General features: G+C 39.1%; 1 protein-coding gene across 2 annotated transcripts; it reads right to left on the bottom strand.

The window, feature by feature from the left end:
- Window positions 1-10,880: 10,880 nt before the first annotated feature.
- On the bottom strand, window positions 10,881-17,215 carry RWDD4 (RWD domain containing 4). 2 transcript variants are annotated; one of them, XM_032187415.1, is made up of 8 exons: window positions 17,163-17,215; window positions 16,904-16,984; window positions 15,104-15,213; window positions 14,849-14,993; window positions 13,919-14,033; window positions 12,887-12,936; window positions 12,721-12,723; window positions 10,881-11,867 (listed from the first exon to the last, which is right to left on the bottom strand). In XM_032187415.1, the coding sequence occupies exons 1-8, from the start codon at window positions 17,184-17,186 to the stop codon at window positions 11,835-11,837; spliced, it is 561 nt and encodes a 186-aa protein (XP_032043306.1). In that variant the 5' UTR covers window positions 17,187-17,215; the 3' UTR covers window positions 10,881-11,834. The 2 variants fall into 2 exon arrangements, with proteins under 2 accessions (XP_032043306.1, XP_032043307.1); XM_032187416.1 differs by lacking the exons at window positions 16,904-16,984; window positions 17,163-17,215 and adding an exon at window positions 15,625-15,737.
- Between the last annotated feature and the right edge of the window lie 263 nt (window positions 17,216-17,478).

Genomic DNA, 17,478 nt, shown 5'->3' with positions numbered 1-17,478 from the left:
AGTCCCAGTGCCTCTGTTTTAATAAGTACACATCTCACATGGGCCTCATCTCTAAAATGGGAGATAAAATCTCACATGGCTATTTGATGATCTTGATACGGGCATTACTAATAAAGATTCAAGAGAAGTTTTCCTTTAAATGATACCTTCTAATACTGCACTTCATAATATAAAGAGAAAAGTGTTGTTTCTCATTTAAATAAAGTTACTATTCATTTGCAGGCAGGAATGTTGAAAGAAACTTTTCAGACTTAGTATTTCTTTCATGCAAGGGCTTAGCAATAAAGCTTCCAATGATTAAAGGAGTGAAGCAATTTCAGACTAATGAAAAATAATCTCCTTAATGGACTGGAAGAAAAAACATTTATTCCTCTACCAAACAACTTCAGAACTAAAGGAACTAAGTACTAACCTGGAAGGCTGCAGTTTATAAATACTTGAAACAAAGTTTTATCCAGTCTGTACTGGTGGTTGAGAAGCTGCAGCTATTCATCACATTCGAGCAGGTTTACGCTCGAGGAATGAGGATGACACATTAAACATTTCAGATGAGCAGGATCTGCTGGAGTTTGATTCTTTGTTACAGTACATTTCAGTTATATTTTCTTTTGATGATTTGCCAGTTCCCAAAAAGTGTTAAGCAACACCTGCCTGCTAGTCATCCATCTGCACTGCTTCTTCAGTCAGAAGTGCCTCTTTTGACTCCCCATGAGATGCAACACTTAGCATTTTCTTCTATTTATTTCAGTTAGTTGTATTCTTTCAATTATACCTGTAATTAATGTTATTCTTTTATAATCTCCCTGTGATGACAGCATCATCAGGTTTTTGCCCAACAAAAGATTTTGAGTAATGAGAAAAAAAAAGGAACACACATGCAAAGGGAACAAATACAACCCTGATCTTCATACAGTACAAAAGCCAATCCAACAGGTTTCTTAGCGTGTGTATCAGTTAAGAATTTATTTCATTACCCTCTTCTTCTTTCATACTCTAGGTTTAAAACACGTACTTTCTTTATACAGTAAAGCCAGCACTTACTGTACCCTCACAAAAAAAGAAAAAAATGGAACCCCTAAATTAAATAAAAAAGATCCCCCAACCCTTACAACTTTTGGAGTTGGAGAACTTTCATCACGCCGTGAAATTAGGATTAACAAAACAACCATAGTTAAAAGCTCAGTTTTTGAGCTTTTATAATTAATCCACCTGATAAATTCAGATTTCATGTTAAACATTATTTGCAAACAATTAATGAATGGCTCTACTACATTTAGGCTGCAGGATGATTCCTTAGGGCTGATTTCTTACCTTTATAGTAGGAGTTTATTTCTCAGCATTGACTGATTTTTATCCTCCAGAAATTTTTGCAGTTCAATCTTTGACCAAGACGATGGTGCATCTGATGTTCAAAAATGCAAAGCAGATAAATATACAAGTTTCGCTTATTGTAGAAAAAAAACTATGTATATATATCAAATACCTTTAAACAGGTATTCACATATGCATCTGTCTTGTCATTTATGGCAGGGTACATGCCAGTTGCAATTATGGCTGTAGAGGTAGTGGTGATCAACGGTAAGTCAGAAACTCCTTCATTTACACTGCTCAAGGAGTTGCTGGTCATACTTTCTGCAAGTATCATATTAATAACAAACCTAAAAAATTCTAACTGAACTAAATTCACTAATCTGAATAGTCTAATTATAATTTCTGAAGATACGTGCATTGTATCCTCATGAAGACTGAGGACATTAATGCTGACATTTAATCCTGAAATCATAAAAATTGAACTGCTCTACAGAAGCTCACTGCTCAAATAGGTGCCCTACTGTGAATTTGCATGGGTTAACTAACTCCTGATTGCTCCCTTGAAGTATAATAACTTCAAAAATATAGTTGAATATAGTTGAAAATGGTTATTTCAGTCATGTTTGATGTATCATGTTGAATTTAAAAGCAGCTTTCAGGTCCTGGCTAATATGTTGTTACATAAAAAGATCAAATTTGTTAGTGGCCTACTCTAGTGAGCAGTACAGCAGCCTTAGGCATGACAATGTTGTTTGCATAGCAGTAATCACGCAGCTTTCACTCCTCTAAAAATGCCATCCATAAAATGGGTGTATAATAGGAGAACTGGACTTTGTGAAAACACGTATTAGAACTTGATGAGGAACCTTGATATTACACTGTGGATTTGTTATGCAGACAGCACTGCAGAGAGGATTTCAGCCTACGGAGCTGAAATAAAGGGAGAACACAACAACACAGGTTTTGAACCATGTTAATCAGTGCATTTCTCACTGTGTGTTGCATAGTTTATTTTTAGTTACAAATTTATTTATTTATTTATTTATATACATTAATGACAAATAGCTTTTGGCAAAAGCTTCATTAATATGTCGTTTGAATCCTTACGACAACTAGATTTTCCAGAAACTTTCTGGAAAGCGAAGTCAAAGTTGTTCCTCTGTATTCCTGAAGAACAAGACTGGAGTACAGAATGTCATAATACTCTAAAATTACATTCATATCAGGTAAACAACTTTCTTCATAGTAAAGTCTATAACTCTCTTTGACAGCACTCCACCTACTTAAAAATCATTTTGACTGTTTTGTGTCTGCAATATGACCTACTTTATACAATGAGTATACATAGACATGCTATCCTGTAACTAAGCTAAGAATAAGGGCTTTTGTATACTAAAATTGACAAATATTATCATAAGCGATTCAAATCCTTAGATTAAAAATTCTTACCATGCTTAGAAGTTTCTGAGTAAAAATTACTTTTCCATAAGCTGCCCACTTTTTTCTTTTGTGGAAGAGTTTAATGACAATGCAGATGAATTACATAGAAGTTTGAAACCTTCCATTTTCTTTTAATTGATGTTGTTCTGCCCTATGTCATTGCTTTCCCCTTCTTTCATTGTGAAACCACAAAATTCCACGAGACAGTCTCTGCAATTTCTTACAGCACTTTTCGGAAAAAAGGATTAAAAAATAAATCAATGGAATGACAACAGTAGGAGTTGTTCACAAATATTCAAGTCACTCTTCTGTGGCTATCAGCAAATTGTAGACTTCCAAGGTTCCAGAATCCTGAATTCTGTGCAGAAAACAGAAGAACAATACGTATGGAGTCCATGAGATGAGGGGTTATTTACGCTGGCTTCTCAACAATCTTCAAACAGCAAAGAAAACTACTATCTACCCACCTGTTAGTTAGTTGTGATTGTTGAATTTTGTAATTAATGGTTCTCAAACACCTCCATTGCAACATTGAGTTGCTCTGCTTGCTTAGGTTGCAGCATTTCTTTCACACTTCCCATCTCACCTCCACTGATACACACGGGTTTCTCTGGTAAATACACACCAGATCTCAACATACTGAGCTCAAAAGTAAGAATTATTGCTACCAATATGTGAAAAAAATAATACATTAGAAGCACAGCAGGAAAAATATTTATTTATTTTTCCTATAGGAGGGAGCAGAATAGAAGTATTTTGTTTTCTAGCACATCTTCTTTTTCTCTGGTCTAAACTGTTTTCAAGTTTTGTATTTCTAGAGGGAAACTATTGTCATTAGCAACATGCTGTTATACCAGCTTATTACATCAGTTTTGCAGCAACAAGGCAGCTAGAAGCTTACAGTGTTTTACGGAGGAGGCGGCTAGGGAAGGAGATAACTGAAAAATAGTATCCAAAATATAATTTAATTCTTAATTGTAACTTCTAAATGAGCAGGGTTCTAAAGATAACTAAATTCTACTCAGCAAAGATTGTACTGCCCCAAATGAACTTCACGTTTATAGACATTACCATCTATTTTGTAACAGGCTGTCCCTCAAAGCAGGAAAGTAATTGTTTGGTTTTATGGGTCTTGGCACATTTGTTCAGATTAAGCAGAAAAACAGTAACTGTTTTTTCAAAATACTTTCACACTCTTAGGGAGTGGTACTGAAAATGCAAGATTGGTTCCTGCTCTGGGAGTTCCCTGCAGTGCTGCTGTTCACTTCCTAATAGTACCACCTGGCAGCAGTAACAAGGAAACAAGCTGTCCTGGGAGGTTGTGCAATCTCTTCTTTGAGGATGTCAACACACGGTGAATAAAAGGCACTGGTGACCTGCTGCAGCACTGCCACCAGCCCTCCTGTAAAAGGGAGGTCAAACCAGGTGACTTCCAGAGGTTCCTTCCAGTCTGCACCTCTGTGATTCAGTATGCGGTTACTAGGCTATTCACTGGAAAAAATAATAATTAAAAAAAAATACATAAAATTTTACCCTCCATTTGTGTTTAACAACCAAGCTTTTCCTGTCTTCTGGAGGTGTTTTGTTTTTTTAAATTCTAATTTCACTTCAGGTTGGAGACACTACATATAGGACAAGGACTAAACAGTACAACCAATTGTACACATCAACAGGAGCAAATTTTCTGGCTATTGACTGTTTCTCTCACATCGGGCGGCTTTGAATCTCTTCCAGCCTAAGGAGAGCTCACAGGGGAGATCAAAAGTTCAAGAAGTTGAACTTGATGCCTCTGGTTATGACAATCAAGCAAAGAAGGTATAAATGATGGTTGTACACTCTCCAACAATGTTTTGTGAAGAAGATGCTATCCACACGAATTACGTACACTTTTGGTCCTCCATACTGCACAGACTGGCATATTTTGGGCAATGGTATATGTTGTGGCTGTGCTTGCATTCTGGATACTCCGACTTTTAACCTCATCCAGTAACTAAAGAGGACTGACCTTCCTCAGCCTTCCCCCAACTTCGTCCAGCACCTGAGAGCTGTACAGAGTACAGTTACCCAGCATGTGGTTTGCTAATCACTACAGACACATCCCAGAGCACTCTATGAAATGCCCGCACCAAAGAACACATCTGTTCTATTCATCCACTCCCCAGGTAGCTGCACATATGCCTAGGCTCAGAAGCCCAGACACTAAATGCCCAGAGCTAACAGAGATCTGTACACAGCAGCACTCCAGCTTACGTGCAGACTTCTGAGGTTCTCTGCCAAACGGAACAGGTGCTGTGAAAACAAACAAAATCCACCAGCGGTACACAGATAAGCAATCATTGCTTTTTCTTGGAAGGACGACCCACGCAGATTCCGCTATTGGTGGTTTATAGACACGGTCTCTTTGCTTACACCAACAGCAGGCATTCTGCTCCAGTATCGGCTGCTGTTACCAAAGGAGGGAGGCATCCACCCAGGGGCCTCTGCTAACACTCACCAAAATTTGTGCAACTTTCCCAGACACGGGTATTCCGCTGAGAGGCAGTGAAAGCAGCCTCAGGTGGGTGGGTTGAACCAGACTCTGTCCTTATCAGCTGTCAACACATTTATAAAACATCAGCGAGGTTACAGGTTATCACATGCCTATCAAAGGCTGCTGTAAATAAATATTGTCCAGCACTACTTTGCCTATAGGCGTTTGAAGAAGGCAGTACCCTAAAACTGCCCGTCCTCCGGGCTGAGTAAATTCTCACTACAAAAACAAGGAGGTGAAAGAACCGATTAATATAAAACTAAAACAAAATATTGAGCAGAACCTGAGATAAAGCCCAAGTGTATGAGTATCACTATGAATTATTAGAAGAGATTCAAATATTCATATATCTCATTAATGCTACTCTGCACCCAAAGAGGGAGAAGACTTCTGAACCACGAGGAAGAATGTATACAACCTCTACAAGTCTTGCTACTGTAGGATAGAAAAATGTAGGCTAGAAACCAAAGGAAAGGAATAAAAGTTCTTCCTCATCAGCTCTTCAAATCACCTGACTTAGCAGGCACTCAACACATGCATGCACATTGGCTGATAGGCTAACATCTGCTTGTATCCAAAACATTTAAAATATCAAAATAAGCAAGAATGGAACATCTGAAAATAGCGGATCCACAATCATCTTGTAGAATTTCTCCCTTTTAACTTTTTCATACTGATTGCAATGTGTTAACCACGTCCAGGTAGCCTTTGTGGACAGCTTGCCCGTACATTTCTTTCTTTGCAGAGGTAAGCAGTGTATTTCCTTCCATCCTATGAAAAGGATACCACTAGAGCTCATTAACAGAATATACTGAATCTGCACTGACTGCTATAACATGAATTTTACTGAAAGCAATGCTTAATCACATGGATTATAGCTACATAATTAACCTAAAATTATCCATAAGCATTTATATGCCACAGTTTCACTGCATGGACATGGACTGAAACAGACACTAATACTGCTCAGGTCCAGTCAGTTTTATTAAATCAGACTCCTTTGCCTCTGCACCTGGACATTCTTTTTCAAATGTCCACTTTCTTCCAGGGACAGCTTTGCTAATTTATTTACTTCCACAAAGTGAAAGTCTTCTTTCCTTTTCCAATTTAGGAGCATAGAAAAACTCAGGTCTTTGTCATACTTTCCAACTAGCAGGGACACTAGGAAGCAAAGCATGAAGCATCTGCTTGGAAACTACTGGCAGTGAAGCACGTAGTCACGTAAGGAAATCGTTCTGTGCATTCTTTTTCACATAAACGTCACGTGGGTAGCTTTAATTTTGGCGTGTCCTTACCTCTGAACAAGACTGATTTCCTCACTTTGTGTGTATTTGTGACTTTAGCACAATTTTAATCGAGGAAATAAGCTTCTATACTACATGCTGTACTTTTATTGTCTAAAGACATGGAATGAGGGGAAAAAATAATCATATGCTGTACGCCAGTTAACTGAAACTTGGTAATATTCTAGCACTGATCTTCAGAGAAGAATATAAAATTGATAATGCTGTGAAAATGTATTACCCATCTACTGAAGCTGTATACTTTCCATTAGACTTTTATCAACGGGAAGCTACAATTTCCCTGTACTATTATTATAAAAATCTCTCTTCAAGGTCAACTGAACCATAGCTTTTCTGTAAGTAGATATCATATGGTTCCCTGTGGTGGAGAGAGCACCTCTTTAGATAGTAATGCTGTCTTTGCACTTGTTTTTCCTCCAGGAAATCATAAAATGCATTACTGGTGACACTTATATGACTTAAAGTGAGATCCCGCTCTGAACACTGACTCCATACTAGACTATGGTTATTGCCTCTGGGTGACACTGTAACAGACACTTGTTTTAGAAGGAAAGATTATCTTTTCTTGTATGATATCTTCCAAGCTCATCCCAGAATAACTCCTTTTACCGGTCATTACTGGTAATAAAGATCCTGGGCATGAAATTATGTCCTCAGAGATACCCACACAAGCCCAGTGCCCTCCACTAAGGTAGTGCAGATAGAGTTTGGCTGTCTGTCACTGGTGTGACTTTATTGGATCCCAGAGCTAGCAACTTGCAGTACGCAATCACAGGGTTTTCAAATTTCTGCCATACTGTAAATGTGAGTACTTAAAACACGTACTATGAATAATAGGCATGAATGCTCAGACACCGTGGCATGGAATACCTACGTAAAACTTTAAAGTAGATGGATGAACTTTCAGTCTTACATAGGACACTGGTACCAGCATTTGCACTCTCATGTGTCTTGTGTAATTCAGCTATCTGGAGTCACTCCTCACTTTGCTCTTAATGAAAACGAGAGAGGAAACAGTTAATTCTTTCATCCTTGCCAAACATTCTGACATGTTTTTACAGTGCTGGTCAACACGTTTTGTCTTAACTAACAGCACAACAGATTTTCAGAGGTTACTTGGACGGTCTTGAAAGAGTAACAGGAAGCGTAGCAGTGAGACGACGAGAAGTTCTTCTCACAACCATTTAAGAGCCCCGTTCTGAGACAAAGCCAAAGCTACGTTGGTGAAAAAAATAGGTGTCAATAATAGAAAATCTATGAACCTCTTGTCTTCTGCCATATCCCAACCTTCTGAAGTGTATAGCTCCACAGCTGTAAGCTTTGCTTTTTGCTGCGTTTTATTGCCCTGCAGCAATAAAAAGTTTTATCTCCTGTGTGCTTCCTTCCCTCTCCATTTCCTCCTCTGATCCTTCCAGAGTTCTCACACCTCTGTTATTTTATCTGTTGAACGAACATCTCCTTCCCCCTTCATTCCACCGCTGAGCACAAGCGCTGAGGGTGCCATCCCATAAGCCACGCAGCACAGCCGAAGGAAACAATTTCCAGAGAACTATTCTTGGTGCAGCCCAGCTCACATGAGTTTCACTGCACCAACTTCACCGTGTGAACTTGGTTCCACAATCTGGAACCACTTGTGTTGCCTCAGCTAAAAAGAGGATAGCCTCCTCCCTCTGCTATTCTACCAAACATTGGGCACCAAGAAATGATGTTTTTCCCCCTTATCCTTCTTTTAGTCCCCAAAATCTCAAAGCATACCCAACTGATGAGCGAGAACTACCCACCTCACACCCCACCAGCTGCGGTGGCACTGCAGAAGGCAGCAGCCTTGATTTCACGATCAGCTCTGCTTTTCTTGGCAGAAAAAACAAAAACAGAAATGGGTGGGGGAAAATGACATTTCAGGGGACACCCCCCTTCTAAATAACAAGCAAACAAACCACAAAATGCTGGGGTTTGAAGAGTTTAAACTACATATACTACTAAAACTTTAAGAACCAGAACATTTGAGTTGGAGAACTTAGCAAATTCATTTAAGTCATTTTAGGTGTTAAGACAGAACTGTAACAGTAAATTCTTAGAATTTAATCCTTGTTCAACAGGGAGCGAACTGATCACAAAACAACAGCTTTCCAAAGCATTCGAAATATTAGCCAATTCAGATACATGCTGAAAGGCTTAAGAAGGAAAGCGATATTTTAAGTTAAATTGCAGTTTAAAAGATTAAAAACTTCATTTAAACACCACCTCCATTTTCTGCACCAAGTCTTTCCGAGGAAAACCTTTGAGATTTATTTGAGAAGGGGGGGAAAGCTTACTTATGTTTTTTCTTCTTTGCTTAAGCAGAAGGGCTTTGCCAAGTGCTTACTGCAATACCGTCACGCATAAAAATTACTATTATTTTTGAAGTCCCTTCAACCAATGCCTCTAATGCTTCAGTAAAACCAGTCATGTACGTGCGTTATGGAACATTTCCAGACTGACAAATCCCTTTTTAATCATCCTGCGTCCTGGGCCCTACTACTTCTACTTTACTGCTACTAGGACATTTATCTTCTCTCTCCAACCAAAGCTCAAAACCAGAAAATTTAAATAAATGGTGCAGCCCTGTAATCTAAGTGACTCTTGCCCTACAGAAATGAAGTACAAATCAGTTTTTCCACTGCCTGCGACATTAGTTTACTTAAAAAAAGGGGAACAAGGTATTTTCCAGCAGTGTTTAAAACTCAGTCACTCCCTAGTCACGTTCTCTATTTATAGGTGTCTCATTTTCAGAGACACTGATGTGTCTTTCTTACTAAAAATCATCATTTTCCCTCCCCTCAGTTTCCAGTGCACAGGCTTCTCCATAACACCGAGTACCTAGATTTTTTCTGGCCCACTTCCAGCTATCATGTCGTAATATAAAACGGTCAAACAGAAATTACCTTTCAAATTTTACACAGAAAGGAAGAACTGACACAAGTATTCCCAAAGCAAAACGACTCCCCTGAAAGTAGACTTCCGAATACACATTCTAAATCCCTGCTAGCAGAACCAGAGGAGATTGCTAGGGCATCTTCCTAAGAGCACGTGATTTAAAGGCAGACAAAAAGCTGAAATATCAGGCATTTCACAAGGTTAACAAGTTTACTGTTACACATGGTAGCTTCGTAAAAGCAAGATATGGTTCTTATTTTGTCCTTCCCCCATGCTCCTTAACTAATCTATTCAGACAAATTGTCATGGCAACTCCATTTAGACACCAAGGATACTAGCAAAGACGAGTCAATTCCCCTTGGAGAGAATTTGAATAGCGAAAGCCGTACACACTCCGATGCTGGCAGAGACAAAAACTCAACGCCCTTCCCTGTTACCGGATCACAGGCAACACCACCTTCTCCCTGCAGTGTTACTCCTGCTCGGGTTGCAGCCACGAGCCTCCGCTCTAGGTCAAACAGAAGACCACAACATTTGGATAAAGTCCTACCTTGTGTACTTTACTAGGCTTTACTAAATGTGATTGGAGTTCAAAAAGTAACCAGATATTCCAAAATCAAGCATTTGTTAAGAATCGATAGTTTTCTTTATTAAAAAGGCACACATCTTCCCACTGTAACTCTACAGTTTCAGTAAAAACTACCCTTTCTTATTGGACAATGGCAGCGCAGACCATATTTCTTCCAGACCTCTTCAGTTTCTTCAGAAGAGTGAAAACATAGAAGAAATTAATTTTTTTCCCTTCATCTGCAGTCACGGCATTTCATAGAACTTTTTTCTTTATATTTATATCGTACAGACAAGCAGTAACTTTGCAGTATATTTAGTCTATCCTCCTCTGATAAAAGAAGGAATTTAAGAGAATAAGAGAGCTGTAGGAGTGTATGTTGTGTATAAGCTCCCTTGACCTAAGCAGGAGGAAAAACACTTCCTCTTCATCAGCTGAAGTCCTAACTTGACAGCTGTGTAAGCTGTCCTGTATTGGCTGCACAGGCTCTTGTCTCAGCACCACTGATCAGAGCACCCAGCCCAACGTTCGTTTCACTACGTGCTGTGCATAGCTCACGCAGCAGATTGCACTCTTTCAAAGAGGCACTGGACTTGGTGTGATGGCTGTTTTCCCGTGTTTCTTAGTGGGATGATTATTCTCTTATTAGTAACAAACACAGCTACCCTGAAGAACACAAACATATACTGTAAGAGGGAAAATAATCTGTCAATTGTTAGGAACACTTTCTTGGTAAGAGAAAATCCTTTGCAAATTCAAATGCAGCCTCAAAAGTACAATATGTACAACAGGAAAAAACAAACACATACCACAGCAGATAAATAGGTATTTATTAAAGTTCATCTCAAATCAAACAAAAATAATAAAGGACATTAAGGCATCTTGTATTCAATAACCATTCATATGGTAAAGATGACATCTCTTTCTGATACGAGAGCAGACTAGGAAAAAAACGTTTTCCCAACACATTTGTCAGAGTGCTGACTTGACCCACTGTTTTACCATTCCGCCAGCAAACCTCTCCAAAGAATAATCATTTCTCCAACAAAAGAGCTACAAAACCCCAACACTCACTGAGACACACAAGATAGCACTCTTCCCTCCCCTAAGACACACGAACTTCTATAAGGATGCACACTGGAGAAAAGACACACAGATACATGCCGTAGAGGATAAAACATTCATGTTGTAACCACTCGCTTTTGAGTGGACTTGTCTTTGCTTTCAATAGTATTTGCTATTTTAGCCAATAACTACTGAAAACAGAACTGCAAATTCTAGTCAGTATTATGATGCAACAATTTTTATGTTCGCCTTCTACATTTGTGTTAGATAAACAAATGACAAAGGTTTTTCTTTCCATGGAATAATTTATTTTGACGAATTATGCTGTCAAGCAACTAATCACTGTTATAGTGCTTTTTTCTTCCATTGGAATAAGAACATCAGGAAATGTTTACAGTATCACTGGGTTCACTATAACAGGATTCTACTACAAAGTAAAATATAAATTATTAAACACTGCACTATTCACTTCGGCACATTCATTCTCTATATCCTTTGTCACATTTTTACCTTCGTTTAAGGCAAGTTTTGTTTCCAAAGAAGACCACAGTCTCTAGATAAACTTATATGACTAAGTTTACGAGTTAGGAAATTGAGCTTTATAAAATATTTACTTCAACAAATAAGAAAGTTATTAAGAGAAAGATGGTGACCCAAAATTGCACTGTATTAAAAGGTGGAGTCCTTGTACCAAAGTCCTTTATTCATCATCTTTAGAACCAGTTTTGCTTAACTATAAAAGAGACACAAAAAGAAAGTGTTCAAAGTTTAGACTGCCATTCCATTTATTAGGAAATAAGAACATTTCCACCTTACATAGACCACATGGATTTTTAATTAATAATACAGACTGATTGTGCTACTGTATCAAGAGATTGAAATGCATCGAGTTATTTCTTAAGCTTAAGCACTAAATAAGCTTATTTCCTGAACCTGAAACTATCTTCATGCATTTTGCAAATTACTTCCAAAAAATACAAAATGAAGTGCTGCAATTGATTTAAAACAAATAAAAACAAAACTAACACACCAAAACAAACAAACAAACAAAAAACCTAAACCACAACAAAAACTTCAGGGCACTCTATTTGCTTTGAAGACTCTCATCTCTCCAAAATAAAACAGATGCAGTAACCTAAAAATGTATCTCCACACATCTCCAGAAGAGATTCCATACAGTAATTTGCACAATACAAAAGCAAACATTAACTTTTTTTTTTAAATCCAAGTTTCTAATTACTAAACGTAGTGCACCTATCGAGAAATGTATCTGGAATCCAAAACACCCACTACAAATAGCCTCTTCTGACTTGGGAGAACTCTACCTAAAACCACCATCCTCATTTGCTCAATGTTATTTAACAACTGGAAGTGGTGTTAGGCCTTTATGCTGACAATTAATTATAATTGTATGAAATAAAATCATTTGTTAATAAAATTGTCAAGCAGCTACGCTGGTTTCCGATAAGCAAGGAAAACCAATATAGAGCATGAGAAATACATGAATTAGAACCTAAAACGGGCAGTAGTTGTTACTGTTTCTTGTAAATCTTTTTAATATTAAAAGATAACTTGAAAATACTTACATGCTGGATGTACATAGAAACAAATCAGACACCACAGTCAAATCCCAAAGTTAGGAAGAAAAGCAAGAAAAAAAATCAGGTAAGTTTTCTTCAGATATAAGTACACATTATTTTAATGCACATAGACAGTATTTTCATAATACTGCATATCATAAAGTCACATTACCTTAATTACATCCACCCAGTTCCATCCTCGAGGAAGCTCCCCTTTGTGATCTGCAGAACAAGGTGGTTTTATTTTCAATACACAAGCTACAGGTAACCTTTATCTTTCTTTAAAATCAACACAAAATTCTCAAGAGACAGGAGTCTTAATTCCACCATTACAAAGCCATGAAGACAAAAAAAACAACACGTTAATGTCTTGAACATATCTTGTTCTTCAAAGTCATTCTGTTTAAATAAAAATGACTCAAGACAGTCCACCTGATTTATAAGGCAACTCTAAAACGAGCTGGGTTAACTACCAGTGATACATTCTGAAAAAGAACAAAATTTTACAAAGATTTTCCTTCACAAAGATTTCCCCTAATAAGGTCAATATTAAAAATGCCAGTTATGCATTCAGATTAGATAAATGATACACAGAAATGACTATCATGGGGTATAATTTATTGCTGCAATAATATAATATTATCCCAATCATTAACAATTACGTTTGAACACATAAAAGTCGTCAGCAGGACTTGTCAAAATACTGAATATTTTTCTGTCAAAAATGCCATGTTTCACTGAAATCGGGTAGTGTCTACAAAAACACCTCCATTTTGAAGATACAAGCTAAAGATTTCATTTTGAGTTACAAAGCAAATGGTTACATTTAGAAATTACTTTTTTATAACGTGAGTTATTTATCTGGACCCATCAACAAAATATACGCCTTTCGTTGAAAGGGAATTTTTAGATGTCCCAAAAAGTACGTTTGAGAATTTCACTTCTGTCACAAATTGAAATAAAAAATGAAATTAATCAACAACATCTTCAAGTCCCTACTGTCTAGGAAGTTGCTTCAGCCAGAACAAACATCTTGGGCAAAATTAATTAATCTAAACCAAACCAAACAAAACAAGAGACCACGGATTTAAAGCAGTTAATCCTACATGCAAATAAATAGTGATTCTGACTCAATGAAGATGCCACTGCTGTAAAAGTTGGAGTCTCATACTGCTCAAGCAAAACAATACTATAGCAGACGAACCTGTTTTGTCAGCTAGCTTTCGTTTCTGGGTTTTGGATAACTGCTCCTTTTTGTCCTTTTTCTTACTTGCTGGCCCATCGGGAGTTCCAATCACAATACTATTGCTTACAGAAGTCTGAGAAGGATGAAAATTGTTGTTAGTATTTTGTATGTTAGTTCATCTATCGTACTTCAGAAGCCAGTAATAATACAGAGTACGAACACAGACTGCTCTGTGTGTGATTACTGAATCTGACATAGTAAAATGTCTTGACTGTCAAAAAAACAGCAATGCCATCAGCTGTCAGCAGCTTTTAATCAACACACAATCATGACAATCAGAACCACATGGAGGAGACTGGAATTATTTCCTTTCACAGCTGCAAGGGGCACTTCTTACACTTTGTAAATTTGATCATGGGGTTTGATCTGAATGGATTCAGATTTCCAAAATAGGAAAACCATTCCTTCTTCCTCAAAGCAAGTCTGCAGCACCACAATGGCAAATAATATCCTTACACATCAGGAAGCAATATGAGAAGGAAAACATAGAAGCCTAAAATAGACTCAGCCTGACTCACTGAAGACCCTAGAGGTGCATTTATGCAATCCACGACTTCCCAGGAAGCTTTCAATAATTTGCCCCCAGGCAGACACCTTTCATCTGCTCTCTGTAGTTTTGCTTCTGCTCCATGCCTCCATTTTTATGTCACTTTGTAAGACAGAACTACAGCTCATAACATTGGCAGTGACAGCAAAATAACAATTAAGCATAACAATTATGACCACTGAGCACTGGGGCACCGTACCACACTACATGCCACTGTTCGTACCTAACACATTTGTACCCGATGTACTAACACCTTAAAGATAGAGCAATGAAGCATTCAGAGTTGGAATAACCATTTCTGTGGTTTTAAAAGGAAGAGATTAAAATCTAAACTTACTCACCACAGTGTTAACAGGCTGATTTTCCATGAACAGCTCTTTATTATCTTTGGCATATTCAAAAAGTGTGTAAGTCATAGCAGTTCCAAGATTAGCTTCAACTTCTACCATCAATTTATCCAATATGCTTTGTTTAACAGCTGAAGATCTGAAAGAAATCATAAAACTCAATGATGATCTAGACAGAATAAGAAAAGCTTGTCAACCAAAAAGCCCTCACTTAAAAGACTACGGAGTGAAGCTGTCACAAGGACTTACATTGTGTTGTTGAAAAAAGCATCCATAGATAAAATCGGTGCTGTTTGTGGATATGTTTCTGGCCAAGAAACTTCTATTAGAAAGGCTTTTGGATCTCCATTTTCACCTATCTGAAGGAAAAAAGAAAAAAAAAAATCAGTAATCAACAGTTTCCAGTCACTCATTAAAAACTGCAATGCCAATACATAAGTTTCTCACTTCTCTAAGACCAACCAAATTATTTAAGGTAACAACTCTTTTCATAAAGCTACCAGTATGAAAATAAAACTTTTATCCAGAAAAAGTATTAAACTTACGATTTGAACATTCATCTCTAACCTACAGTTTCTACTCTAGGAAAAGCAAATTAACTCTCTCTCTCTCTCTACATATATATATACACACATACATGTATTTTGAAGTTATTTCAGTTGCATGTCTGTGCCAGCAGAATGACGTAAATTTAGCAGCACCTGTTTTAGAGGTGAAATAAATAAAACTTTAAGTCAGGCATCTGCAATATTTATCAAGACAACACCTACATTGTTTCTATCCAGTTCCCAGTGGTATCAAGAAGAAAACTGGTACTGTGGTTTACAGTTCTCCCTTTCTCAGGAAAAGCACTGTCTGCACACTGAGCAAATCCATGCAGAAAGCTGCACGTCCATGCTCCTCCTGTCAACACAACCTAAAAACAGAGTAGCCTTACTTCAAATGATGTTACTACATTTTCCCAGTGTTTGCAAAAGTCTTTCTTTCATCTCATTTTCTTAGCACACTGATTACAAAACATCTTTATGTGTGAGACGTGTCTGAGACAGATAAGGCTCAGAAAAATGGCATATTAATTCTTTGACCTTGTCATGCATTTACTTGCACTATGCCTTTTCATAAAACAAGTTTTCTTTCACAGGAATGTGTTATTGCCTTCATCTGACACTAAGCTTTATGGTATTTCAATTGAGTTCTCCTAATTTTTGACAGTTTTTTAAAAATTACAAGCAACTAAATCTATCAAAACGTAGAACAATATCCTCTGGACTTGCAGGCAGGTCACAATCACTCTTCTGAGAAAATTAAGTTTACTTAGACCAGTCCTATCAGTGAAGGAATGCTGCACTTACACAAAACAGGATTCAAGTACTATTTATTAAATCAACCTAGCTTGCTACAGTTACCAATGTCGTTCTGAAGTTACTTGAGAGCTGCAAAAAGGTGACTTTAGATGCTTTCTCCCTGCTACAGTGTGGAACACAAACGCAGAGCATTTTCGGGCGTCTCTGTAAAGCTCCATGGCACCACAAAGACCTGCCTCTGCCCCTGCCCAGAACAACTTCCAGGTCTTCAAATTTGAATAAAGTTGAGTATATAATTTGAGTATATAATAACAACAGAAGCTGTTTTAGAATAGTCTTTCAGAGATTAGTTTATACTCATAGGACAATTTATATGGACTTGAGTTTTGAACTCCAGGGGCATCCAGGAGTAAATATTTGATCAACAGAACACCTGATCAACACGATGCCAAGGCTTCTCCTTACAGCTCATTCTACATTTCCTCGAAATTAAGTGCAATTATTTTCAAGCGTCTATTTTGGTATCTAGCACCTTTTTTTTAGAGAAAACTGCCAGAAGCTGCAAGAGGGGCAGTGCAGGCAGGCTGCTGGGAGGAGGCTCCTCAGCCGGCGGGCAGGCTCCCCGGGGAAGCAGTCAGGGCTCGGAGCCTGTCGGGGTTCAAGGAGCGGCAGGACAGCGCTCCCACACACAGGGGCTGATTTTTGGGGCCCGGGGATGGAGTGGACGAACCTCGCGCCGCCTTACCCGGTACTGGAAGGACACGGGGCTGAGCTCCCTGAAGCAGCCGTCGCCTTCGTAGATGGAGCGCAGCGCCTCCAGCTCCATCTGCGGGGCGGGCAGAGCACGGCGTTACCCACCAGCACACCCCCACACCCCTTCCTCTTCCTCCTCCTCCTCCTCCTCCTCCCCACACCCGCCTCAGGGTGACCGCAGGGCCGGGGGTGCCCCGTCCCTAAGATGGCGGCCGGGGGCACGCAGCCCCCCCCTCCCCCCATCCCCTCACCTCCTGGTCCTCGTTGGCCGCCATGGCGCGCGCCACGCGCGCTACCCCCCCCTCCTCCCTCCCGCCCACCCGCCCCCGCCTCAGCCGGGCTGCCGCGCACGCGCCGCCCGCCCCCCTATGACTCGAGGGGCGGGACGAGTCGGAGAGACTCTGATTGGCCCGCCGGGCAGCAGCGTGGCCGCTGATTGGTTCCTCCCGCTGCCCGTCAGAGGGAGGGCCGGCACCCTTGCCCCGGGGCGGCTCCTGCTCATCCCCGGCCGCTGCCGGCGCCGCTCCTGAGGCGGGCGGGGAGCGGGGCCGCGAGGAGCGGAGCCGA

Source organism: Aythya fuligula, chromosome 4 (assembly GCF_009819795.1).
Source record: "Aythya fuligula isolate bAytFul2 chromosome 4, bAytFul2.pri, whole genome shotgun sequence".
NCBI classification, from domain to species: domain Eukaryota; kingdom Metazoa; phylum Chordata; class Aves; order Anseriformes; family Anatidae; genus Aythya; species Aythya fuligula.
The sequence above is the reverse complement of the archived record's forward strand: the minus strand, read 5'-3'. Positions and strand labels throughout refer to the sequence as shown.

Bases quoted from the DNA above. Each gene is read 5' to 3' on its own strand.
- RWDD4 (XM_032187415.1), bottom strand. From the start codon at position 17,186: ATGGCGGCCAACGAGGACCAGGAG. The intron at 14,994-15,103 runs GTAAGTCCTTGT...GATTTCTTTCAG, and splicing joins GCTTTTTTCAACAACACAAT to ATCTTCAGCTGTTAAACAAA. The intron at 12,937-13,918 runs GTTCGTCTGCTA...CTTGTTCTGCAG, and splicing joins AAAGCTAGCTGACAAAACAG to ATCACAAAGGGGAGCTTCCT.